This window comes from Polistes fuscatus, unplaced genomic scaffold (assembly GCF_010416935.1).
Source record: "Polistes fuscatus isolate 324 unplaced genomic scaffold, CU_Pfus_HIC Scaffold6, whole genome shotgun sequence".
Classification (NCBI taxonomy): domain Eukaryota; kingdom Metazoa; phylum Arthropoda; class Insecta; order Hymenoptera; family Vespidae; genus Polistes; species Polistes fuscatus.
In genome coordinates this window covers 2384841-2412667 of record NW_025113140.1, presented here as the reverse complement: position 1 = coordinate 2412667, position 27827 = coordinate 2384841, and the positions used below count along the sequence as shown (strand labels likewise).

The 27827-nt window shown below is 29.4% G+C and overlaps 4 protein-coding genes across 6 annotated transcripts in view; 3 read left to right on the top strand and 1 right to left on the bottom strand.

Annotated features, from left to right (window-relative positions):
• The window catches only part of LOC122523486 (protein phosphatase PP2A 55 kDa regulatory subunit), a 42352-nt gene extending 25084 nt beyond the window's left edge, over positions 1-17268 (bottom strand). For both annotated transcript variants that reach the window (XM_043645252.1, XM_043645251.1), the window contains exons 1-2: positions 17167-17268; positions 1681-1729 (exon numbers count right to left, since the gene is read on the bottom strand). The gene's annotated coding sequence lies outside the window, so the exon portion shown is untranslated. The remainder of the gene's footprint in view (positions 1-1680; positions 1730-17166) is intronic.
• A 1478-nt stretch (positions 17269-18746) lies between these two features.
• On the top strand, positions 18747-24151 carry LOC122523273 (TATA box-binding protein-associated factor RNA polymerase I subunit B). Of its 2 annotated transcripts, none has more exons than XM_043644934.1 (10): positions 18747-19041; positions 19128-19215; positions 19336-19540; positions 19617-19776; positions 19868-19992; positions 20069-20284; positions 20380-20609; positions 20683-20875; positions 22338-22778; positions 22878-24151. In XM_043644934.1, the coding sequence occupies exons 1-10, from the start codon at positions 18934-18936 to the stop codon at positions 24094-24096; spliced, it is 2985 nt and encodes a 994-aa protein (XP_043500869.1). In that variant the 5' UTR covers positions 18747-18933; the 3' UTR covers positions 24097-24151. The 2 variants fall into 2 exon arrangements, with proteins under 2 accessions (XP_043500869.1, XP_043500870.1); XM_043644935.1 differs by having other exon boundaries at positions 18753-19041; positions 20686-20875.
• Positions 20893-22408, top strand: LOC122523274 (isoaspartyl peptidase/L-asparaginase-like). The gene is made up of 4 exons (XM_043644936.1): positions 20893-21361; positions 21429-21728; positions 21790-22259; positions 22343-22408. Exons 1-3 carry the CDS (start codon positions 21022-21024, stop codon positions 22242-22244), a joined length of 1095 nt encoding a protein of 364 aa, XP_043500871.1. The 5' UTR covers positions 20893-21021; the 3' UTR covers positions 22245-22259; positions 22343-22408.
• Positions 24152-24846: 695 nt separating the features above from the next.
• On the top strand, positions 24847-27812 carry LOC122523373 (ATP-dependent RNA helicase abstrakt). The gene is made up of 10 exons (XM_043645070.1): positions 24847-25063; positions 25167-25443; positions 25520-25865; positions 25945-26078; positions 26151-26307; positions 26377-26539; positions 26623-26923; positions 27014-27163; positions 27268-27450; positions 27530-27812. Exons 1-10 carry the CDS (start codon positions 25028-25030, stop codon positions 27664-27666), a joined length of 1884 nt encoding a protein of 627 aa, XP_043501005.1. The 5' UTR covers positions 24847-25027; the 3' UTR covers positions 27667-27812.
• Positions 27813-27827: the final 15 nt, after the last annotated feature.

The window sequence follows — 27827 nt, the reverse complement described above, 5'->3', positions numbered from 1 at the left end:
GGTAGGAGTAATAACGAGAGTGCAGATGGTGAAAAAAAAAAAAAAAGAAGCAACCAAAGCTTCTGCATCGAAAAGCTTTTTTTTTCGTCCTTTATCTTTTTCTATTCTTTCTCCTTTTTTTTTTAAAGCCAACTAAAAAGATATTCGTCTTGTTTCGTAATATTTATAATTATTAAAAGCGAACCTGCTCAATTTTTGTATCTTCTTGATTTCGTTCTACAACTCAAAATAAAATTGATTTTCTTTTTTTTTTTTACGAAAATTCGATCATCTCGCTCCCCTTCATCTTTATCTTTATGTTTTTATTTTTATCTTAATTTTTCTCACGGCATATAAACACAAGACAACAACTTACGTTAGATTATTTTGAAGACGTTGTTATCGATCCTCTTATCGAAAATTGAAACCTTAAGAAGAAGTTATTGCATCTTTTGATGATAGCAAAACGATTGGAAGAACGTGCTAAGTAGACTGGGGGAGGCCAAAGAAGGATTAACGACCCAACTACCCCACTCGTTGACTGATAGGATAAATATTAGATCGAAGAAAAGGTTAACCTATGATCCAAAACGTGCGAATAAGCCCTGAGAGAAGATATCACCAATTTTAGGATAACAAAGTATATCAAATCGACGATGACCATTTTCTGAATTATTATTATGATCAAAAAAATCAATCTGTTACAACCATAAATTATATCAAAGTTTTAAATCTATCATCAAGCTTTAAAGCTAATCAAAATGTTAGGATGATAAATTATCAATAAATTATATCACATAATGATTTATACTCTTCCAAAGAAAAATATCTTTTTTTACGATCAATAAAAAATATGCGAATAAAAAAAGAAAAAAAAATAAATATTCTAATCTTTTTCAAACTTCAGATGATCCTGTCGATAATTCTTATTGCAATGATGTAATCATACGAATTATACAATAAATAAATAAATTAATTTTTTAACTTATTATAAAACTATTCACATTTTTCATAATCATTAATTCATTTAAGAATTATATATATTTATAAAAAAAAAAAAAGAAAAATTCGTTCAACACAATACGAAATGGCATTGCAAAGTGCTGCGTAGGTAAAACGAGAACGGATAAGATTCGCAAGGAATTTGACCTTCGCATGGACGACGTTTTGTTGTGAAGGGTCTCGAATAGTGTCTCGACGAGTGCAAAGGTTACTAACTAAAGAGACGCGATCTTTTCTCACGGGATTCGAGAGTCACATAACTCGAACTGCATGTAGTATATACATATATACTACACCTACACAGGTATCAATGTTACTAAAGTTTCATTTATTAAACTAGTAATGGGATCTGTCTCATTATCTCGTAATTATCTTATCGTATTTTTTATTCAAGATTACAATCCCCCCTCCAGCAGAAGATTTCAATTTGAGTTGAATCTCATTGAAAAAATGTTTTTCATAAATTTGTTCTATTTAATTCACGTTAATATTCTTATACATATACTAATACACGTATAAACGTTTGAATGATTGAAATATTTCGTTTGTTTTGTATCAATGCATGCATAATACATATGTTTTATCTTCGAAGATTTTCTAATTGTCTCTCCTGTTTATTAAATGAAATAAATTCCTAAGTACAGGATGATTTATGGTAATGAGTTAATGACATAGTTTTATTATACGCATTGACCTTACTTGGAATGTTTAATAACGTGCCAAGTGCAAACCCGCGTCAATGGGGGACCTAGAACAAGAGAAAAATCATTTATTAGGAATGCATACGTACATGTTATATCAACATTTATACAAATCATATTCGAATAAATTAGTACTATAAGAAATATCTAAAATTACTTATATTATATAATAAGTAACAACGATGACGATGACGAGACTGTGTGGGTGGAAAAAGAGAAAAAACGAAAAAAAAAACAAATCAAACAAATCATAGCTTTTCTATTAATTACGATTGAAACGTATTCGTCGAATAATATGGGGCTTCTCTTTAACGTAACAACTAAATTCGCTTTGAAATTCGTTCGAAAGGTCGTGCACGTTTTTTGTTATCCGATCGATTTAAAATGTAAAACAACAAGAAATATCGCGTGATATAAATTAAATACATGTATTGGGGATCTGTTGGTACAAAAAAGAGGATGAAGAAAAAGTATAATAATAATACTGTTGTAATCTGTTATGAGAAGAAAAAACAATAATGAAGAAAGACAAAGTACTCCAAACCGACAAAAAGATGCGAGCGTCCTTCCACGATAGTGGGTCAACACTCAATGTTAAAAGAATCGCAAAAGCGTCTAACATTTAAGTAGGACATACTGGTGAATCCGTATAGAAGTGTGTTTTTGTAAGACTTCACTCGAGAGAGTGTTAACCTTTCTTTCCTCTCATGGTCGCTAAGTATATACTTCCTACAAAAATGCACTCTTTTTATTATTATTCTCTGTCAGTAGTAATAGTAGTAGTAGTATTATTATTATTATTATTACAACGAATTAATTTTAGTTTTAAGTAATATTTATATCCCACCAAAATTATCACCTCTCTCTATTTCTTTTAATTATAATTTATTATATGAATTTTATAATCCTTTGAATTATATATATTATACGTGATTACAATTTATTTAATATAATATATTAGCATAATCTATTAACAGATATAATCCTAAGTCTCTGTCACCTAATAATAATGTTTCATTTTGCAAACTCTCACAGTTCTATTAATCTGTAAATAAATGAATACATTAATTACTAGTAACCGATTAATAGATTTTAATTGAAATGTTTTGTTTATATAGTCTCGACGAATTACCGATGAATTTATTTTTATTTTTACTTTGTAATTTCTTGTATTACTATTAGTGTATTTAATAACTGAATAAATAATAACTATATTATTATTATTATTATTATTATTATTATAATGATTGTCTTAATCGATAAAATTGATCTTTAATGTTATCAATCGTATCGATTAATAAGGAACGTTCTCGTTAAAGTAATTACGAAAGTACGTTTGTAGTTTTTAATAGAACACCAGGATGCATATGCATATAACATAATATGCATATAGACGTTGCACTTTATGGCAAACGATGATAATATCGGGTCGAGCTTCTCGGTGAGCTTCGACTTCCTGTACGTTGACCGAACGATCGATACATCCGCTCGAAATCGAGAAGACGTTACTTAACCTCTTTCCCTCTCCCATTGCTTTCTTCATTTACCGCGAGAAAAGTAACCTAGATAATATTTCTTTTAATCTTTTCTCTCTATCTCATTTTATCTTCCTCCCTTTGTTATCTCTTTTAATAATATCTTTCAAACCCAAAATTATCTCTGTCATTTCTCTCAATAAATTTCTTTTTATTTCTTTTTTATACAGAACGAAATAGGTTATTGAATTTGTTTGTTTTTTCAAATTAATTTAAATAACTAACAATGCGATGTTAATTTAAGATTAATTTGGGTTAAATTTATGTTAAGAAGTTATTTATCCCCTGGAGGATCTGATATTTATATAAATAAATATTGTTTGAAGATTTTATACAGCTAAATAAAAGATGGCTACTACATTTTTATTCGAACGTTTGCTACCCTCCTACCTCCATATTTTAATAGCTTTTCTATTTAATATTGATTAATAATAATTAAAAGTATTAAATACTTTTTCTTTAGTTTATAAACTTAATAATCAGACTATCACTTGATCATATTTTACTCAATATGATAATCACAAAATTATATAAAACCTAATTATCTTTTTGTCATTTTTAAGATCGGTAGGTTTATTTATAATTTGGCCCAATTAAAATCCTGTCATACCGTGGAATATTCTGAATTTCGACAAGTGCTTCCTGCGAGGTGAATATGCATAAGTATTATATAATATATATATATAAGAATTTAATGCAATTCAGAAGAATGAAAAAGAGAGAATAATAATAATAAGAAGAAGAAAAATAATTAAAAAAATGGTGAGTCGAAAATGTTGAAAAAAAAAAAGATCATAGAAACATTAAGAAAATGAATCGTTTAGTTGCATACACATATTTCCCTCTCATACCTACACTCCCTATCTCGTTTCCTCACCATATAAAATATACACATACATTTATGGTCTATGTATATACATATATATTTATATATATATGTAAGTACTGGACGCACGACGTCAGCAGCTGCCGTTTTACTAACACGAGAAGCAGCAAGCAGGGTCTTTACGAGGTCGAGGGTCGATGGAACCTTTTGCACCTGTTCTGTGGTTGTTGGTGTTTGGCTGGTTCGTTGAAGGTGCCCTAGCTTCTCCTTTCCACCCTTTTTGAGGCATCTCGTCTTTGACAACGTAGCCATTTTCAAAGTAAAAAGAGAAAAGATGTTGGGATTTGTAGGAGGGTTAGACGAGAAAGATTAATACACAATAAGAAGATGAAGATAACGACAGAAGAATTAGAAGAAGAAGAAGAAGAAGAAAGAGGAGGAAAGAAAAAAAAAAATAAGAGAGAAGGGACTTTTCGGATCAATAGGTCGTGGCTTATTGACTTACGGAAGCGCGTGGTAACGAAACGCAACTAGCCAGGCAAAACTATCATTGACTGTAACCCATGAATGAAAATTATTCTTTGTCGTGGACAATCTTCTAATCCAATCCAAACGATACAATGGTATTACGGTAGTATACTTATATATATGTAGGGTGAATTACAAATCACGTCGAGATAAAATATATTGCGGCATTCAATTACATTTCTTTTACATGGTTTCTTTATTTTTTTTTTTTTTAATGAACATACGAGACGAAAGAGAGAGACTGACCAAGGAAGCACGTGTATATAAGTTGATGATTATGAAATTGATCTAAATCATTTGAAAGATTAAAAGACATTTTGGACGTATGTTATTTTAAAATGTTATTAAATTACATACAAGAATTACATTTCAATTTTTATACGTAATCAAATATTAGAATATATAATAATGTAACGATTAACATTTAATATTTGATATAGCGTAGGATTATGTTAGAAAATATTTAGTTACAAATTTCAAAACGATGTAGGATTACGTCAATGATATCCAATTAAAGTATTTGAAATGACATAAGACTATGACACTCTGATCTCGAATGTATTAATAAGAAAATCATATGATATTACACTAATAATTATTGTTAAAATCACTAATACATATAAAGAGAAATAATAGGAATATTATTTAACGAATATATCGATTAGATTTTCCCTGTTGTGCAGTTATGGAACGTTACACCTCGTCGTCCTTAATCTCGAAGATTTAAATCGAAACTTTCAATCGAATTTGCTTCAATCACATCACAATAAATTGGATTGAATCGAACGCTCGATGCATTCTTTTCTTTTCTTTTCTCTTTCTCTCTCTCTCTCTCTCTCTCTGTCTCTTTCAGTCTACCCTTCGTTGAGTACAATGCCAATTTTACGTACGAATAGCTTATACAAAAGGAAATATCTATCCCAGAGATATATGTGCATATATATACACGTATACAGTGTATCATAGAAGTATTCGTATCCATCCCCAGTGTAAATTTTAAATAATTGATATTTATTTGTAACGGAAACCTTTCTAAAATTTCCATACACAGAAATTTATTTCAGAAATTAACAAATTAAACCTTCAAATTGATAAAAACTTTTCTTAACAGGTAAAATAATCTTGACACGGTTATAATGTTAAATGTATTTTTTTATCTGCTGTAGGATACAATAAAAAAAAAAATACACGCTTATAGGATAAGAAATATCGACGATCTAGAAAAAAAATCCATAAAAAATAATCTTATAAGAAATCTTGAAAATCTGTTTAAATATGTTTCATTAGTTAAGGATATTTCAAATCATTAAAAACAAAGAAAATATTTAGGTGGCCTCCTTTAGAGTTGGGACACTTTATAAATATATATATATATAGTTTACAATAGCCAAGCTTTTCTATGACAATAGAAATGGATAGGTGCCTAGTAGTGTGTGCGTTTTATCATACAAACAAAAGTGGACGAACTAATTGTAAATGATAGGATACGAATCCATTGTTAACCAGTGAGCTGGAGAATATACGTAAACGGATTTATGCTTTGTATCTCTTATTAGCAGAGGGTGCTATTGTTCGATATAACATCTATATATATATATATATATATATACACTCACACAGAAACTTTGATAACTATAGATGTGATGCCTTCTATAAATCCTAATTCTTCTATCCATTCCTTTCGAGGATTATACAATATGCAGTAAATCTTTTTTATGAATCGTTTAATAATTAAAATGCTTTCAAATTAACTCACACACACACACGTTTGATATTCGCGAATAAAAAAGAAATAGAAAAGAAATAAAAAATCAATTATTAATAGACGTACTCTATTGCGTATGCACAAAGGAAATAAATCTCATTGTTAATTAATTGTATTAATTACAGAAGAAAGTATTTTTTTTTAATAATAAAGAATTTTATTCTAATGAAAATATTTTGCTTAGTTTCAATTTATCTTCCAATATATTATGGTTAATTCCATGAAAATGGTAGACCATATGTAACACTCGATATACAAATTGTTATTAGTGTTATTACAGTGTGTGTTCTACCTACTAGTAGATAATTTGCACAATTTCATTATTAAAGGTCAGTTTGATGAGGATTTGGTAACCTACCTAAATACATATGTGTACGTTTAATCAGTAATACAGTTAAGTACTACCTACTTATTATACACTTCAAATTATTCATCCAGTTTATATGTCAAGGAAAACGGATCTCGTTACCTTCAAAATTTCTATTCTCTACGAAGTATCACGTTTCTACGAATTCTCTTTTTGTTTGCCTTTGAAGCTCGAATTCTCATTTAATTAATAAACAATACCGATCGTGTAACTCGAATATGTGTCCTATACTAACATGTTATATTTTTCTAATCTATACGTACATGCATATGTGCAATTGAAATGATTAGTCAAACAATGCAGAAAGAATTAAAAGTTCATTCATGATTTTAAATATCAATTATTCTTTATCTAAACTTTTTAGATTAATTATTATTTCTTCTATTAATTGTAAGTCTGTAAAATGTCCAAAAAAGAAAAAAAGAAAAAAATTAATTTTTAAAATCATTTAGAAACTTTACACTTATCCAATATCAATCGTCAATAATAATTCTATATTGCAATAAATATTTATTTTAAAAAGAATAATCGAATTCTTTGAAGTAGCGTACTTAATCTTCCCATGTGATTAGATTTGTCTTGATTTTATTATCTAATTACGTAAGTAACCAGGAACATTTGTATATAATAAAAAAAGGAAGCAGCAGCAGCAGCGTTTGGATTGATTACCGAGGTGCGAAATCGAAAACACATGTGCAACTTTAAATCACCGAGTGCATCTATCAACGGTGGGGTTGGAGATCATAGAAAAGAAAAAGTAGGGGAATGGGGACGACAGAGAGTATGGGGGAATGAATGGTGTTAGAAAGCAAAGAGAAACACCAGAGTGAGGGGGAAACATTACTATTTTCTTAACGATTTAAACTGACACAATCATTGTCAAGTTATTACTTTACTCGCACATTAATCCCCACTTACACACGATTAGCAAACTGTTTGAACAGATTCTCTCACAAGGTTACCGACACTTCGTCATGTGTTTGTATTTTATATTAGACATTTTACGGAATAATAAAATTTACCCTGCGATGCGATTCTACTGACACCGTTCACTTCAAATTCTCGTAGTTTTCTTTTTTTTCATTTTTTTTAATTTTTCTCAACAAATATTAAACATTTTTGAAATAATTTTCTGTGTACGGGATATAATTGAAAATATATTTCAGTTAAAACCGAAGATCCCGGTTGGGTATACTTTTCAAGCTATCATACTAAACTTGTGCCTTGCTTATCATGTGGAAATTCAAAGTGGTCTTCTAAACCTCGAATTTACGAGTTCATTTCCTTTGCTAGAAACGATAGAAATGATAGACAAGTAAAAAAATGACGAAGCTTATCTTTTCGCATTTTTTAAGTTGTATCATTCTTATCATATCATACTATATATGTAATACATGCGTCCTTATATACGAATCGATGATTATAAAAGTAATTTTACATAAGTACTTTTACATAATTTAATAATTTATTAATGACAAAATGTATTTCTTTTTTTTTTTAAATATCTGAAATAATTAAGTTTACTTTCATAATTATCAGATTATATAGATATTCAAATCGAATAATTCTATTCTCATTAAATTTCCTCGTTATAATCGGATGATCAGATATTCTTTAAAAAGAATCCCAAAAAAAAGAATATAATAAAATATTAATGAAATTTCAGAAAAAGGAAAAAAAAATTTTCTAAAAAGGTGTACGTGCTGTTATTGAGGCCCTTTGTCCAACACGTACCTAGAGTGTGCACACTGTATACTACCCAAAGACACACAGAATTTTACGCGCTGATTACTTTAAAAGCACTCGCTCATTACTGCACCGTCAAGGGGTGCGTACATAAACGTGAGTAGGGGCTGCATTTACTAAACTGAAAGAGGTACATTATAGTTAAGCGTACTTAAGGGCCCTCTAGTGGGTAAATGAAAATAAAGAACATTCGTTTATTCCGGTCGATCTTTCCTTCAAGGTGAAGGAGATAATTGCAATTTTTCCCTCCTCTGCACACCCCCCCCCCATCTTATTCCCTCTTGCCCCTTATTATTTTTTTTATTTGTCTTTTTTTTTCTTTGACCAGCCGTGACGAAACAGAACAGCTGTGCGATTATTCCCCGTAAAATGAATAGGGAATTATGTGCGTTTGTTTATAAATTACGTCTCTTATGTATAATTAGACGCGTGTACGTGGTGTGTTGCAACGAAAATTATTTATTCTGAAAAATTGGCATGTTTTTCTTATTTTTTTTTCTTTTTTTAACGAGCACGATCGATAATAAAGAATTTTAAAAAGAAAAAAAAATAAAAAGAAAGAGAAATAATTTCTCGTATTAATACATTTGAATTATGATAACTGTGAGAACAAAAAAATTGTAATAATAAAAGAGGAAACGAATTTGATATTTTTGCTACTGTATGGTAATTTGATTATTCTAATTGTATTTATTCTGCAAAATTTCTCTTCTTGTAATAACTTCCTTCAAATTGGGGAAGTTCGAAGGAAAATTTCTAAATTAACTTGCTATAGATATATGGTTTCCTATGCTAATTTCATTATCACCTTCCTATACAAGTTTCTACTGTAACTCAGAGATGGCGCCAATGTTAAGTTTTATATTTAAAATATTACTATAATTGTATAAGAATATAACTTATGTATATATATATTTTAAATATTACATAATTGTATGTTTATTTAAAACCCGTAGTATATTTTAATAATTATAAAGATAAAGAAATATATTTTTATCTGTTATCTGCTTCCATATTATTATTAGATATATTCTTCCTTTTTATTATATTTATATTTATTTAGAGAAAATAATAAAGAAAATTGTATTATAAATCACATTAATTCTACGATATTACTATAATCGAAAATTAAAAATTAATAAATAAAGAATAAAGAAAATAATAACAAAAAAATATCATCAATTTACAGGATCAAAACCACATCACATAATCTAACTGAAGTTTTCTTCGTACTGATTATATCGAATGTGGTCGAGACAGATTGTACTCTGAAAAAGAATTACGTCAACTTTCGACCAAACCCTAGGAGATGAAAATTTATGATATCGAGAGATTATTCCTTAACTAAACACGTTAGAAAAATTTACATAGAAAAATGATAACGACGAGAGAATATTTCGTTCGATGTCGTTAAGGAAGATCCTTTATTCTTTATACATACCTAATATAATCTAAACGTGTATATATATATATATACTTCTCTATTTCTCTCTCATTCTCTCTCATTCTCTCTCGAATGAGTATCGAAGTATGACGTACAGAGTTCAACAGGTGTATCAGAGGTTATACTCGAATAAATTTAACAAAGGGAAGAAAAAAGAAGAAAAAAAAAAAGAAAAAAGTTAAAAAAGAAAAAAAAAATCTAGTGTAAAATGAGTATGAAACAAGATACGTAATATATCACCCTCTCTCTCTCTTTAATTGTCCATATATATATATGTGTGTGTGTGTTAAATGTTTCAACAGAGAACGAACGACAAAATCCGAATTAATCCAATTAACGAACAGTTCTGTGCATCGTGATTGGTAGAAATAGTTACGTCATAGTAGTTAAACGATGCTGTACCTACGTAATAATCACTCTTTCATAAGAATATAATAATAGTTCAAGCGTGTATATACACATTTCAAATGAGAATCGTATTCATTGACATTTACGAAAATATATTAATTACGTATGCACCAACAATTAACTTTATAACGAATAAACGAAGTAACAGTTTATACGAAGAAATTCTGAAGGATGCGAATGAATATATGTGTGCGTTAGGGTAACCCATTTACCTCCCTGGTAACGGGTGAATTAATGGAATCAGTTTATCGATCAATTGAACCACCCAACTCTCCCTTTGGCGACGCAGTTCACTCTCTTCTGATAGGTTTCTGATAAAACGTCATTTATATATGTAGTAAGTACGTATGGTTTGTATATATGATAATAATAGCGATTTTTTACACTCCTGTCAGCTTTCTCTCTATCTTTTTCTCTTTCTTTCTCTCATAGTGGTTATCCTGAAAGAAAAACGGAGAAAAATGAAGACAGAAAGAAAAGCACTTGGAAAATTCGTCGATTCGCGTTACGAACTAACGCGTAAAATGTAATTCTACTTTTTTCAAGTTAATTTAATAAATTCGATGCTATTGTTGTATTGGGGTTGAACGAAATGATGAATTAAATTGAGTTTAAGAAATTGTTTGAAATCATGATATTTTTTTAAAAGATTACTACGTCGAAGGATGAAATTCTTGACACGTCACTTACTTACACTCTGAACCTTCTCTCTTCACATATTTCTTAATAAAACTTGTATTTTTATTCGAAATATCATCCTTGTTCTTTCGACTCTATTTCTATCTTAAGTACAAAACAGTAATTCAATTTTAGTTATTTTTGTTAGACCTGAATTTATTAAAATAAAATGAAATACCAAAATAATCTTTACAGAAATCTTGATTATCTCAATGAAATCAAAAATAATCTCAAAATCTTTGTTAGCTTGATAATACACAGTAACAGAGTCATATTTTTTCGATTATAACGTGACAAAAAGAAATCTCATTCGGTAATAAAAAATACTACAAATGTTTACCGTATTTCTTGACCTTTTTAACATGAAACGAATAGCGAATCAATGTTATACAAACAGATCTCATTGCAATATACCATATTCTTATCTATTTCATGTACGAATGTATGTATGTATGTATGCATAGACGAACCGGTAAAATTAAATTTGATCTTCAACAACGTTGCCGTTCTAATTCGATGCAATTAAAACAGTCGTAAATATACTAATCGTTTTAATATTAGTTTCAATTGCAAATTGGATGATATATCTTCCTAACGAGAAAGAGAACACATGTACGAGATACGCAAGTATTATCATCAAACCACCATCAATATTTGAATTATTTCATTAAACCCCATCGCTGTTCCGTGATTCGTTGAATTCGCGTTGCTTTGATAATGAAGTTTACACAACGATCTAACTATTAATATTTTGAAAAAATCGAAGTATTTCTGATATTATATCATAATAATAACATACTGATATTGGGAGCAACAATTTCCTGTTATAATATCAATCGTTGATTGCTCAATGCAGCGAAATCTAACCGTTAGAAACAAACAAAAAAATATTAATAACAGCAAAAATTCTGCGAACGCAGCGATAATGTTGAAAAGCCACACAAAAGCGGCGAAATCTTATACCTAAAGCAAATCGAATGTTATTTTATTGCTAAGTAAGTAAATACGCGATTGAAAGAAAAACATTTGTGTGTGCTGGTTGAATCAGAATTTGTAATTATAGGTGAATAATCATTCAACCCTTTGTTATTCCAATTATTGATAATATTATTTAGTTTTAGTTACGCTAATAAAAATAAATAAATTTCGATAACGTTAGAATAATTTGATAAGCTTAATCTAACGATAAATAAATGTGTTCTCTTGTAAATAATACAAATATAAATTATTATTATATTTCATTATAGATTTTATTCTCAATGTAGTCATTTTATTTTTGATATTTGGGGAGAAAAAGTTATTTCGTATTTTGTCGACGAATTGGAACTGATTATCTATTTATATAAATTTATTATAATATATTGATTATAAATTTATGTGGAATGCGAAAGGTTAAAATAGACATTATAATGTAACTTTTTAAACAATTATTTTCGTTCATTTTAATTAGTCTAATTGTTAAATACTGTAAAAATTGGAATTTATATTTCGGAATTATTTAGCGATTCAAACGTATAAGTGTAATATACATACCTGAAGAGAAAAAAAAAGTATCCCCTTTTTTTATCGATTTTCTCAAACGACTTGCTATCAACAGGTGTCGTCCTGATAAAAACTACCGTAACGAAGTATTGATTTTACGCAGATCGAAATGTAAAATAATGTACAGTATTAATGGCACATTCCTTGGGAAGGAAAAAGGAGGGAATGAAATCAAATAAAAATCACGTCTCTCGAATTAGAGATACCATCTGGAATCATTCGAAAGAAAATTTCTTATCTATCAAAAGTAATTATTTAAATACATGTGCGAACACGTACGATAATTCACGAATCGTATTAATGAATGAAACACGTCCGATTATTTAAAAATTAAAACGCGAAATAATTCTAATAACATCGTATAGAAGAATTTTATTTTCGATTTTCTCGATGATACTCGAAAAATTCTTCTCAACCAATCGCCATTTAAAAAAGGATACCTAAAAGCGTGCGAAACTTGGAACAATGCCAAGTTTTATATTAGAACTTTAAAGTTTCTTTGTCTTTGGAAAGATTTAAGAAAAAAAGAAAGAGAAAAAAAGTAAAGTTTCCCCGACAAAAATTTTTCGATAACATAAATTTGCTTTCTTCTTTTTTTTTAAATCTTATATCTTGTTTCTTAATCTGTTCTTTTTTTCACTTCTTTTCTTTTTATTTTTTTCTTTTTTTTTTTTTGAAAAGCGTTAAAAGTAGAACGAAAAGGGGAACGCATTGAATTTGGATGCAAGCCGATCATTTTTCATTTTCTAGAAAAATTCCAAATATAAAAATAGACACGAGAATGTATTCGTTTTTACAGTAGCATCATATAAAATGCATTACCAAAGAAGATATTAAACTCACAGTCGAAGCCGTTGTATACTCAGGTGTGGCTGATGTCATTGTGTACTCATAACTACTATCGTTGGTACTACGTTTTGTTATATACAAAATATATATATATATATATATCTAACGACTGACGGCAGTAATTAAAATTTGATGAGAAAGATTATGTTATCTGTATCCACATTTCTCAAAGGATTCACAGCTTCGTTGTAATATCTCATCTTTAGATCTTTCTCCTTTAACTTTTCTTCCTTATCGATTTTCTTTAACAATAACTTTTACGAGATATAATATTTCGTTATTCGCACGAGTATCATCAAAATATCCCACAAAAAAAAAAAAAAAAGAAAAGGATCCATTAATCAATTTGAAAACTTAACAACACGTTACTTTTCGCTGCTCGTTTAAAAATCACGTTAGGTCTTTTTCCTTTTTCTTTTCTTTTTTCTTCTTTTTTATTATTATTTTTTTTTTTTCGTAACATTAATATATCTTCATCGAGAAATGTCACGCATCTGTGGTGATAAAAATCGAAGGAAAATATCATTCTTAAGTATACATACATCTGGGTTGGTCCAGCGATCAGATAAAACCCCATGAGACATATAGGAAACGTCCCTCGAACTTTTATTTTTTATTTACGAAGTAGTGTCAATATAAAATTTAGGATAGATACTCTGCGATAGACCTTTTCCTATCTACTATCACTACAGGGAACTATGAAAGAAAAAAGCAGAGTCCATTTCTTCCAACGTGGGAAAAAAAAAAATTTAACGTGTGTAGCCTGAGAACAGGAAACGACACTCCATAGGATTCGCGTATTTCTTTACGGATTATTTAAAACACATCGTAAGGTATTCTCTAGTGATAAAACTTTGTCGTTTGAAAAATAGAGAATGAAAAAAAGGGAAGAAGAATAAAATCGATGTTCACATCGACTCGTCACAATGATCGAGCAAGGAAAAAAAGAGAGAGAGAAAAAAAAGGTTTTATTGTTGAAAGAACCATTCGAAAGCTCCCAATTTGTCTTCTTTTCTACCCTTTTATATTATATAAGAGATAGTATTTTTTATAGTATGCGAGAACACGGCCGATCCTTTCAAATTTATACAGGAATATGGTATTTCTATGACTGTCATAAATATTTTTTAATCTTACCGACTATTATTACGTATGACCAAAGAAATGATGATCTAATTCGAAATTAAATTAAGAGTTCAATAAAAATAGGACAATTAAAGAGTGCTGAATTATAAATTCATTTGTAATTTCGATAAATGAACTATTGGATTTATATAGTCACAAATAATTAAGCATGAAAATGAATATGTAAAAGTTCGATGAGAAAACGTTGCAATTGAATTCTAATTAATTTTCTCTCTTAAATTCTGTCTTATAATATTTTTTCTTAATGCAACGACATCGAATAAAAAAAGAGCATCCCCTTTAAGTTCAGTTATATACGATAATGGAAGAAAAGCTACTATAGCTGTATAAAAAATAATGGCGAAGTTATCCTTCTTATTACTATTTCTCAAAACACAAACTTATAAAAAAAAAAATATGTATATATATATATATATATATATATATATATATATACGTAAGTTTAGGAATATCGATCGTCTATAAAACTTTTACCTAAAAGTGTGATACGACAAATTTTGAAAAATAGAAGAAGAAGAAGAATAAGAATGAAAGAGTGATAGAGATAGAGATAGAAATCTATCGTCTTGTTTCAACGAAACAAAATATCGTTATGAGATATTATTATATCCATATTGCGAAAGGATTGTCAATTGAATCGTCGTAAAAATTGTTGTTTTTCTATTCGTAGAAGGATCCTAATATATTTGACATAAATATATGTATGTCCAAGCTCGACAACCTCTTCAACGAACAACAAGATGTCTTTTCTCTCTTTCTCTGTTTCTCTCACGACGAATATCGATCCTTCTATATTTCTGGCCTGCGTAAAAGCACTCGACAAAATACATCCTATCTATATATATTTATATTACAGAGGAAAGAATCACGAAGGTCGAAGAACGACGATTGGAAGAGTCGCGCGTTAACTAAGCGCGAAAAATTCGAAATGGTATGTCTTCTTCTTCTTCTTCTTCTTCTTCTCTTCTTTTACTTTTTCTTTTTTCTTTTTCTAAGCTAACCTCGATTAGGAACTACGAACAAACTATGAAAATGTAAAAGAGAAGGACCCCAAAGGAAAACCTTGGCCCGATTCGTGTTCTCAGTTATGAGACGAACATGCGAAAGAAAGAGTGAAATAGAGAATCACTATGCTATGACGATATTTAAGCAGAACGTGCTTTTCATCGATCGACGAACCACCACCAATGAGAAGTATCTTAAGATAATATCTTTGTTAGAGCGTCAGGATAGTTTGACCGACAATGATCGCATGCAATCGTTTAGGTATTCTCTACCATGTTCGATCGATACACTTACGTATACACACATATATATATATATCTATAAGGGTGGAAAAAAGATGAAAAAAAAGAAAAAGAAAAAAAAGAAAGCGGATTAATCGCAATATTAACAGAAAAGAACAACAACCTGGCAAGGGCAAGGGCCTGAATCGTTTCAAGGTCGAAATAAAAAATCGAACTGACCGTTTCTAAAATAAAAAATACCACACCACGTGGTACGTAAGTCTATGCTAGGACGTGCTGTGAATAATGGCAATGGATGGGGCTAGTCGTGTAATAATAATGAATATGTATGCACATGATCAACCACAAGGAGATATAGTTTTCTCTATACACGCATAATATTCCCTTTTCCCCTGCATTAGCAAATACTAATTCTAATGCTACATATATATATACATATGTGTATAATTATTCTACATCGTGTCGTCATTCTGTCATTCGTTTCCACCAATAACCCAATAGAAATTGATTTATCATTTTTTTTCAATATGGTAATGCACTTCATTAAAATGTCATTGATACGCAATTAGCATAAAATTATTTGATATATTATCTATTGTATTTCGAAATATAAGACTTATAGTACATTAATACAGAAAATTAAAACGAATATTATTTTATATATTACGACGCGACGTTATTATTTTCGAATTCGCGCGTAATGGAATATAAAATGCCGACTAAAGATATTTTTATTGAAACGCGAAAATATCTATGATTTATATATATACATATATATATTTAAAAAATAAAATAATATTAACTTTATTCCACGAGACGAAGGTATATAAAATACGAATAATCTACGTTCCTATCTGATAGAAGTTCGAACGTATCAGGGAGGAAAAGAAAAACAAGAAAAAAAGAAAAAAAAACTAAAAAGAGAAAAGAAAAAAAAATGAAATTGTAAAACCTAATTCGTTCATTTCCTAACCCCCGTTTTGCGATGTTGTATGTCCAGCATGCATCGCGGCGTTGTCTCGCAATTTAATTTCGTAGTGCTTGCGTACTTTTTTTTTTATAAGTTGATCTTATCGTTCTGTAATTTACTTTTACTATATAAAACCCGATAGAGAGACGAGACTTTTTTATATCAGGTATTACGTGAAAGCAGAAAAGAGAGGTTGCACCACTTTCGCTTATAATAAAAGAATAATCGTCGATGTAAGGGAGCTTTGAAAAACATCCCCCCTAAAGATATATTTTTTTTTTTTATTTATTTTCCTTATTAAGCGCAACTACTTAAACGTAACTCCCTTTAAAAAGATATATCTTATCTAAGTAAGAAGAAAGTATAGAAAAAAAAAGTATAAGAAAAGAAAAGAAAAGAAAAGAAAAGCACAAAAATACCCGGGAAAACTTACCCGTGGTGTTCGAAGAACGTTCGGAGAAAATAAAAAGTATGCTGGAGTGTCCTGGTTGAAAGGTCCACACCTACATAGAGGTTCTCGAGGCAACGTTTAAAGTATTCCTTTAATAAAAAGAAAGGAAGGAAGAAGAGATGAAAAGGAAGAAGAAAAATAGGATAGGAGAGAGAAAGCTGAACTTTCTCAAACGTATAGACCTGATCGACGAGGTAAAAAGAAGAAGAAGAAGAAGAACGATGGCAGTTATATGCAATCGTCCTTTAAAGAAAAAAAAAAACTTGCCGTGTCTCGATCACTAGGAAGCACGAAAGCACACGCACTCTCTTCCTCTTCCTGTCGTCGCGTTCTCTCTTTTCTCCTTTTCCTCGTCTTCTTTCGTAGCACGTAAATTCGAAGAAATTTCCACGACGACGACGACGACGACGACGAAGACGACGAAGACGACGACGACGACGATGATGATGATGATGATGATGATGATAGCAATAACAAGGTAGTTAATAGATAACTCGTGAAAGAAAGAAAATACTTCGTCGAGGATAAGCAAACTACTACTACGCATCGACGAGTCTTCTGTTCAATTTGTACACATGGTGAAACGCGTTAAAACGTTCTATCAAACACCGACGAACAATCATCGTGACGGCGATGATCGTTCCTTATCGATTAATCGATAATTTATATAGTAAAAACGCGAACCATTAACAAAAAGATTATTACGATAATCTAGTTGAAGATGACAGAATAATAACGCGTTAACGCGACATCCGAGATTCGTCTTACGCGAACTGGTGTTTACTACTGAAACGGTGATAACGCGCCGACGTGACTCTCCTCTCGAGTCCCCAACGAATCCGGGGGACAAGGACCGGGGTACCCGAGCCACTTCCGAACGGAGTGCAACAGTTCGCCCGATCGAAGCGCCACCACCCCGGGGTTGTCTACTTGTCTTTTTCTAAACCTTCGGCTAACCCGCGAGGGAAGAATTGTCGTGTTGACTACTCGAGTCACTGCCCGAGTCTGTGCCCCGAGTGTCCTGTCTACCGATAACGAAGGGATCGTGCGCATGAACATACACACACTAGCACAACCTTTTATATAGTACTACCTAACCTAACCTGATTATGAGTATACTATAGAGAACCGGCTTGTAATCCTTCCATAAGCTTTATTCTCATCATTGACTTGTAATAAAACATCATTTCTTGACCCTCTTTTTTTAATTAATTACATTCGAGTTTTATGATCGGAAATAAATAAATAAATAAATTTATACCTTCTCATCGTGTATTCCCGCTTGTCATTGAGAGTTATTTTTATTTATTTATATTCTTGTACCGCGAAAGTGCACCGAGAAAAAGTAAAAGTGGGGGAAGCAAAAAACCGGTGAAAAAATGACCATGCATTTTGTCTTAAATTACGTTCTTTATGTATATCTCTATGAATAATTATATGCACATCTATGCGTGAAACTCGACTTTATGTAAGTAACTTTTAATGGATAGATTTCTTTTTAGAAAAATTAATATCTTTTAGAAAATATTATAAAAGGACACTTCGATTTTCGAGATATCTAGATTATCTACTGCAGATACATTACGAACGAGACTGTTGCGCACTCTAGTAGCGAAAATTATAAACAATTTCATTTGTCCATAAGAGATGTATTAAAAAGAGTGGGGGTTGCTAAGGCGGGCTCTAAAGTGACATAAGTTGGTTACCACGTGTACCGTGTCCTTTGTTTACCGAAATTAAAGAGTCGCAATGGAAGGAGATTTAAAAGTAAAATCAGTATGCCGAGTTTGCGGATGTACAAATTTTTTCAAAGATGCTGGTTTTTATTACTGTGAAACCTGTCAAACACAAAATGATGTAATTATGTGTAAAAATAAAATATATATGAAAAATTATGTAAAGGTTAGGATACAACTTTGTATTGTTTCTTGTTTTTTTTTCAGGAAATAAGAGAAGAAATATTTGATATGCGTGTAGATCCAAGTACAAAACTGCGAAAGATTAAAATCAAACATGCCGATCGAAAGCACAGTTAATATAATTTTATATTTAATTCTGCATTTTCTTTCTTATTTGTTAAGAGTATTTATTGAAATCATTTCCTGTAATACTAATGAAACATATATAAAATAAATTTAAATGACTATGCAGATGAACCTCAGGGATGGACAACGTGGGAAATCTATAATTTTGCTTTAATTGGACTAACCGAAGAAATGATTGAACTTGGTGCTTCACCGGATATAAAATTTACAGTATTACAATTATGGTCAACTTATTTAAGTAAACTTCAAGTGGCATTTACTTCAATAAATAGAAAATCTTTACCAAAACTTTCTAAACAGTATAATAAAAAGTTGGTTTATAATGCAGTGACCATATTATGATATGAACTCAAAAACTCTTTTACATTTATGATTATTTCATTTCAGCGATGCAGAAATTATTTATGGTAAAATTCAATCAAAAAAGAAGATTTTTAAACGTCATAAAATGCATACAAATAGTACAAATCAATCTGTGGTTTCTGCTACACATAGTGGTTACTCATCTGGTACTCATGGTGGTTCACAAGGATTTCACAGAAATAAAGTATCGTATTCTAGTTTATAACTTTTTCCTTTACAAACAGATTAATGAAATCATATTAGAATAATGTTATTCTTATAATTGGTTTTAACAGAAACTCTTGATAAATTCAGATTATGAAAAATACTTGAAATCCCAGACAAATTCTGATGCTATTAGTGCAGTTAGTATAAGTGCATACAGTTCTAATACAGTAAGATCATCCGATAAAGAAGAAAGGTATTTTGTATTTTGAACTATAAAATAAAATCTGCATTTATACTAGGATATTCATTAACTAATATTTTTTATGCAGAGTATCCTTTAACAAATTTGCAAAAGAAGAAAAGAAAAAGATAAAAAAATTAGCTAAAAATGTTTCATATATTAAAAGAGTTAAATACAGAGAAAAACATATTACTTCTCAATATAAAACAGGGCCATGTGTAATTACGGGAATTAAACTGTGGGCTATTGTTTATCTTGCCATGAGAATTCATAAAGAACCTATACAGTTAGGTGATATGTTAAGGTACGTAATTATATATTTCTGTTTTTTATTTTATTTTAAAATAAATCGTTTCTTGTTTATTAATTATTGTATGCATTTATGATGTGGTATACTAGGTTTGCGAGAGAGGGTCATATGTCTTATTATAGATTAGATCATTTAATTCCGTCCGAAGTAAAACTATCTCAAAATGATGTGAATTTTTTAACACAAAATACAGAGATAACACATAAAGGTCTTAGAAAGATAGCTGCAAGGATGGCAAAATTTATTGGAATTAGAAAAATGAGTTCTCCGAACCTTTTACCATTGATCAATCGTTATTGTCAGGAACTAGCATTACCAAGTATGAATATTTTTCTTATATATAAGAAAAAATGTGTACTTATTATCAGTTATTCATTACTAAAATATTTTAGAAGGTGTACTACTATATGCTGAAAGATTTATTGCTCTCTCGCCTCCAACAATGATTTTTGATTTTAAAAAGTCAGATATTCCTAACTATGAAGCACGTGCTATGGCATTTATTATAGTAGTATTAAAAGTATTATTTGGATTGGATGGTATAACGGAGTGTACCATTAGTAAGATCGCAGAACGTATTAATATGTAAGTTACATATTAAATTATTAATATTATTTCAGCCTTCAATTTTTTTATTTGAAAGAGAAATGACAGTTTAATTAAGTAGGTTAAATATTCATTTATATTTGTATCAAATTTTGTGTGAAAATATTGCTCTAAAATTAGTGATTATGTATATGAAAAGATATCATTATAAAAAAAATAATAGTCTTAAGAAAAAAAATGAAATAGATGAAACATTTCCAAATGTAATATGTAATAAATGGGAAGAGAAGTACATTTGTCAAAGGGATACAAATTCACCATGTATAATTGTACATGGCGGTATAGGAGACTGTAAAGATTTTACGGTAATTGAGAAAATAACAGCTTGTCAAAAAGCTGCATCTATTGGATATAAAAAATTAAAAAATGGAGGAAATTCTATAGAAGCTGTAGAAGCAGCTTTATGGTGGTTGGAATGTGATGAATTCTTTAATTGTGGTTATGGATCTGTATTGAATGAAATAGGTAGAAATATGTACCTATTGTCTAAGAAATATATAAATCTAAATAATGACATATATATTAAATATAGGACAAGTACAAATGGATGCAGGTATTATGGATGGAGATAAATTTGAATGTGGCTCAGTAGCAGCAGTTTCAGATATAGAACATCCTATATCACTTGCTAGATATGTTTTGGAGAATCTCCCAAATAATATAATTGTTGGAGAAAGTGCCAAACAGTTGGCACAATTTGCTAATATAAATTTACTATCACATGGGAATATGGTTGCACCAACAGCATATCTTGCCTATAAATTAAGTGAAACAGGAGATTCTGTAGCTGATTATAATGTTGAAGATTTAGAAAATATTCAAGCATTGCAAAGTAATGAAATAACAATCTTACAATTGATCACAAACATTATTTTAAAACTAACTGTCTGTAGGTAGCGTGGGAACTGTTGGCTGCGTGGCATGGGATGGTTGTAGTATTGCTGCAGGAACAACAACAGGTGGCTTGAATAGAAAAATGGTTGGAAGAGTGGGAGATTCTCCATTATTGGGATGTGGAACTTATGCTGATAAAAATGTAGGATGTTCTTTAACGGGTCATGGAGAATCTATAATAAAGCTTGGAATGGCTCGACGTATTGCAGATGATATTAATCAAGGTTACGATCCAAGAACTGCATTACAGAGAAATCTTGATTACATGTTGATTAAATTTGCGAAAAATAGCGGTGGTATTGTACTTAAAAAAGATGGATCTTGGGATATATATTTTACATATAAAAGAATGCCATATGCTGTTATTAAAAATAATGAGATGATATTTGGAGCAGATTTAAATGAACGAAAAACAGATGTTTATAAAGATCTCGATGCAAATGATTTTTTTTAATATGAATATTCCTTTGTAATAATTTTTTTGTGATACTGTGTTATTTTTTTTATTTCTTAGAATATGTCATTCATATGGTTTTTTTTGTTTCAGTGTAGGTAGGAAACAAAATGTACTTGATAAAAAATTATTTAGTTTTTGCGAATGGCAAAGATATATCGAATGTAGAAAAAATATTTTAGTTAATAAACATTATCCAACAAAATTAAAATACGACCCAACGTTACCGCTGAGCAATAACATGTACCTTAATTTCTTGGAATTTATTAAATCAAAAAAAGATGGAGAAAATCCAGAAATTATTAATTATAAGCATCTCCTTCCACGAGATCTTTCTGATGCTATGAAGCGGTGTTTTGAAAAGTTAAATCAAGATAATAAACCATCGGAAGACGTAACAATATTTAATCCATCATTGACGCCTCTTTACTCTTATCTTCAACAACTATGGGAAAATTCTTCTAACAAAATTCCTGATATTTTAAAAACTGACTTTTATGAAACCAAAGTTGGATATATGACACATATCAAAGAGTGAGTAAATTTTAATATATATAAATTCACGTTTATGGTAACAGTATTTATATCTATAAACAAAAAATCGTTATTTTATTTAATTCTTTATTTTTATAGTTTTCAGCAACTTGCTGCACAATGCAACATAAATTTGAAAATTATAAACTCCAGATCACATTTTATCAATAAAATTGTACCTTACTTTGAACGAAATAAGATGCAAGAAGTGTCAAAACTTAAAGAAGATGTTCAAATATGTGATTTTAACGAGTCAGAAGAAGAAAATATAAAAAAGATAGAAAATTTTGTTTCTTATATAGATAAAAATATACCTTGCTATACTAGAATTGACGATACAAAATTACAATATTTTGATGACGTACGAAATTCATTAAAAATAAATACAAATTTTAATCATAACGATCATAATGATTTTATATTTGGAGATGTATTACCAGATGGTAAATTATTAATACCCGAAGAAAATGATTCTACATCGGATGATGATGTATTACATTTTAAAGACACAATTAAACAAAAATCAGATACAATAGATATAGATTTTTATCAGAAATATAATATCCAATTAACACAATACGAGCAAGAGTCAATACTTAAGCCACAAGAAATGGAAAGTATTGAAGATTTTATGAAACGTAAAATGCATCGATATCGTAATTCGAAAGGACAATTCATGAAAGCTTCAGAAGCACAAAAATTAATGAATAGCTATAATTTTATAAAACCTAATATAATAGATAATCTTAATTTTTATGACTTACATAACTTTACTGGAATAAATTTGGATAATAATGATTTGGATTCATTTAATGATCTTGAAATGAGTTTATTCAAAGTGCCATGTGATATATCAAAAAATGAAGAAAAAATATTTGATGGAGAATACAATTTTAAAAGCGATTTAAATAATATGAATAATTATTTCGATTTATCTGACATATCCATATTAAATGAAGACATTTTGGAACAGAATCTAGATATAGATGAGACAAAATTAATTTTAAAAAATGACATAGATTCTAGCGAACAAGAATCTGAAAACATGAAATTTTTCCGTCCCTGTGAAGATTACTGGATGTATCACTGTATATTTAGTCGTGTAAAAGCAAAAAACTTCGAATTATTTGAAAAAGTTTTACCGAGAAGTTTTCGTTGGCTATTAAATGAATGTGCAAATGTTTTAGAGATGACTACAGAAGAGTTGTATGAAGAAATTTGTACGATAGAAAATTTTTACTCGCAAATTCTAAATCCTAATAATGTATTTGACCATTCTACGAGATTACATCGTAGTCTTATTATTAGTAAATGGTGAAATTTATTTTATAGTCTAAGAAACTTTATTTAAAAATGTAATTATGCATGTAGCTGCATATAATAAAAAAAAATAGATTTTGTAAAATATCTAATTGGTTCATAATTATCTTATTTATCTGTTATTTTGTAATTTATTCGTATCTATAAACTTCAATCTCATATTGTTAATCATTAATTTATATTTTATTTATTAATCATTATTGTAGTTGATTAATGTGCTTAGCAGTATAGTTAATATACAAAGCAATCCAATGTAACAATTGAGATTTTAGACCCGAAATAGATATTTTTATTAATTAAATACTTTATTAATAAACATTTTCCTAAACTTTGATACATATAATATTCCACAAATATTTGAAAATATATATCTTAAGATTTAGGCAAAAGAAATTTATCCATTCTAAGCTAATCGAATGAGCCACTATAGTGGCGCATCGACCTGGAAAAAATATTCGCAAAAGCCACTTTAGTGGCAGGCCGGCTAAGGCGATATCGGTAATAGTAGTGCTCTACCTTTATCTTATCGACCGTCGATAACGGTAATTTTCTACTTTAAAAAATATCGATAGTAGTTAATTACAGTTTTCTTCTTTAAAATATCGACCGTCGGTAATAGTAGGTTCCTATTGTTAAAATATTTACCGTTGGTAATGGCAGTTTCCAATTTAATAATATTAAACTAACAGTTTCCAAAATTTAAAACAGGTGGTGCATCAATGTTTTGGATTGGCATCACATAACCTTACATATATTGATAATGTATAATTAATTGAGTTTTGTATTCTAACGTATAATTATATTTAATAATAATATAATTTATTAAAATACAGTTCTCTGTTTACAAAATTATGTGGTGGTATTTTATAACAAAGTAATTTTGTTTTATTAAATAATATAAACTTAATAGTGATTTGTAAATAATCATTATGAGTCAGGTTGATAGTAATGAACGACCTAGAAAAGTAAGTAAATTTAGCTGCATTTATTATTTTATTATTTAATTGTATATAAGTAAGCGTATATGCATGTATATAAATAATATAATATTGTATAATATGTTTATAGAGATACAGAAAAGATGATGAAGAAGAAAAAAATACTTTCTCCGACACAGATGAGGATTATGTACCATACATACCTATTAAAGAACGAAAAAAACAACAGCTTATTAAACTTGGTAAAATCAATCAGTTGAAAGAAGAAAGTGCAAATGGTGGTATTGGAAAGAGTAGCAGTGAAAATGAAAAAGACGATGCAGATGATGATAACGGTCAAGTTTGGGGCCGTAAATCTAATATTTCTCTTTTGGATCAACATACAGAATTAAAAAAATTAGCAGAAGGTAATTCATGTTTATAAATAAGTATAAACCTACCATTAAATAAAATGATTAAAATATTAATGTTATTTATATGCAGCTAAAAAAGAAAGCGCTATGGAAAAACAATTAAAGGAAGAAGAAAAAATTTTGGAAAGCGTAGCTGAAAATAAAGCTTTAATGGGTGTTGCTGAATTGGCAAAAGGTATTCAATATGAAGATCCAATTAAAACTAGTTGGCACCCTCCAAAATTAGTACTTCATCTTGGAGAAGGAAGACATGAAAGAGTTAGAAAAAAATTAAGAATTTTGGTAGAAGGAGACGACGTACCCCCTCCATTAAAAAGCTTTAAAGAAATGAAATTTCACAGAGGTATTTTGAATGGTTTAGAACAGAAAGGAATTACTAAGCCTACTCCAATACAAGTACAAGGAATACCTACTGTGTCAGTAATACATTTATCTCACTTTTATTGATTTTAATCTTTAATACCATTGTATAATTAATTTATGATTTTTTAACAGGCTTTCTGGTCGTGATATGATAGGTATAGCTTTTACTGGAAGTGGTAAAACATTAGTATTTGTTTTACCTATTATAATGTTTTGTTTAGAACAAGAAGTAGGCATGCCTTTTATACGAAATGAAGGACCCTATGGTAATTACTAAAATAATTAGTATAGCAATATATTACTAAAAGTCATTTTATAATGTTATTTCTTTCTTATAGGTCTTATAATTTGTCCATCACGTGAATTAGCAAAGCAAACTTATGATATTATTCGACATTACACGAATAGTTTAAGACAAGCTGGTTGTCCTGATATACGTAGTTGTTTAGCAATTGGTGGAGTACCTGTATCTGAATCTTTGGAAGTTATTAATAAGTATGTAAAGTACAATTGTCTTAACTATTAACATGCATTTAATTACTAATAATAATTTAATATCTGCAGAGGTGTACATATAATGGTAGCTACCCCAGGACGTCTTATGGATATGCTAGACAAAAAAATGGTTAAATTAAGTGTATGCAGATATTTATGTATGGATGAAGCAGATCGTATGATAGACATGGGTTTTGAAGAGGACGTGAGGACAATTTTTTCTTTCTTCAGAGTATGTATAACAGATTAATTTTAAAGTATAAATTATTACTAAGATTTTAACGTGAAAATAAAAAATATTTTTATTGTATATAGGGCCAAAGACAAACGTTACTATTCTCCGCAACTATGCCAAAAAAGATTCAAAATTTTGCTCGTTCAGCTTTAGTTAAACCTGTAACAATAAATGTTGGCCGTGCAGGTGCTGCTTCAATGAATGTTATACAAGAAGTAGAATATGTAAAACAAGAGGCAAAGATAGTATACCTTTTGGAATGTCTTCAAAAAACTCCACCACCTGTACTTATATTTGCTGAAAAAAAACAGGATGTTGATGCTATTCATGAGTATTTACTTCTAAAAGGTGTAGAAGCTGTAGCAATACACGGAGGAAAAGGTAATAATATTTAAATAAAACATTTGTCATGTCATAATAATTCGAAAATATTTTACAAAATTCTTCACTTGTAGGCTTTTTCAATTTCAGATCAAGAAGAAAGATCACGTTCGGTTGAAGCGTTTCGCGCTGGTAGAAAAGATGTATTAGTTGCGACAGACGTTGCTTCTAAGGGTCTTGATTTTGCGGACGTACAGCACGTTATAAATTATGATATGCCAGATGATGTAGAAAATTATGGTAATATGAATTATCCAAAAAAATCAGTAATACATTTTTAAAATAATATTAATATATCTTCTCACGTGAGCATGCAATTAAGAAAATAATTTGCTGTGTTTTAGTACATAGAATTGGAAGAACTGGAAGATCAGGGAGAACTGGAATAGCAACAACATTTATTAATAAAGCAAATGACGAGTCTGTCTTACTTGATCTTAAACATTTATTAATGGAAGCCAAACAGAAAGTTCCACCATTTCTACTTGAACTTTGTTCTGAAAATGAGAAATATCTTAATTTAGGAGGTAAAATAATATCTACAAATTTTATTAATTATTCATTCTTTACTTCAATAGAAATCTATACTGTTATTTAATTTTATAGATGAACGTGGTTGCAGTTATTGTGGTGGTCTTGGACACAGAATTACTGAATGTCCTAAACTGGAAGCTATTCAAAATAAACAAGCATCGAATATTGGCCGACGTGACTATTTGGCCAGTAATGCAGCTGATTATTAATGTATATTCTTCTCTTTTTATAGTTTATAATAAATATAGTATTTTATTATTTTATATTATATCTATCTATCTTTTAATTTTCAGTAATAGCCTACTAAGTCTTTATACATTTCAATGTACAATTATTATATATCTCTCTCTCTCTATATATTTATACACTC

What these genes read in the sequence shown, in the direction of transcription:
- LOC122523373 (XM_043645070.1), top strand. Translation starts at nt 25,028, where the DNA reads ATGAGTCAGGTTGATAGTAATGAACGACCTAGAAAA. An exon ending in AGATGATGTAGAAAATTATG is followed by an intron (nt 27,164 to 27,267) that starts GTAATATGAATT and finishes GCTGTGTTTTAG; the next exon opens with TACATAGAATTGGAAGAACT. An exon ending in GAAATATCTTAATTTAGGAG is followed by an intron (nt 27,451 to 27,529) that starts GTAAAATAATAT and finishes TTAATTTTATAG; the next exon opens with ATGAACGTGGTTGCAGTTAT.
- LOC122523274 (XM_043644936.1), top strand. Translation starts at nt 21,022, where the DNA reads ATGTATATGAAAAGATATCATTATAAAAAAAATAATAGTCTTAAGAAA. An exon ending in ATCTGTATTGAATGAAATAG is followed by an intron (nt 21,362 to 21,428) that starts GTAGAAATATGT and finishes TATTAAATATAG; the next exon opens with GACAAGTACAAATGGATGCA. An exon ending in AAATATTCAAGCATTGCAAA is followed by an intron (nt 21,729 to 21,789) that starts GTAATGAAATAA and finishes AACTGTCTGTAG; the next exon opens with GTAGCGTGGGAACTGTTGGC.
- LOC122523273 (XM_043644934.1), top strand. Translation starts at nt 18,934, where the DNA reads ATGGAAGGAGATTTAAAAGTAAAATCAGTATGCCGAGTTTGCGGATGT. An exon ending in ACATGCCGATCGAAAGCACA is followed by an intron (nt 19,216 to 19,335) that starts GTTAATATAATT and finishes ATGACTATGCAG; the next exon opens with ATGAACCTCAGGGATGGACA. An exon ending in TCATCCGATAAAGAAGAAAG is followed by an intron (nt 19,993 to 20,068) that starts GTATTTTGTATT and finishes TTTTTTATGCAG; the next exon opens with AGTATCCTTTAACAAATTTG.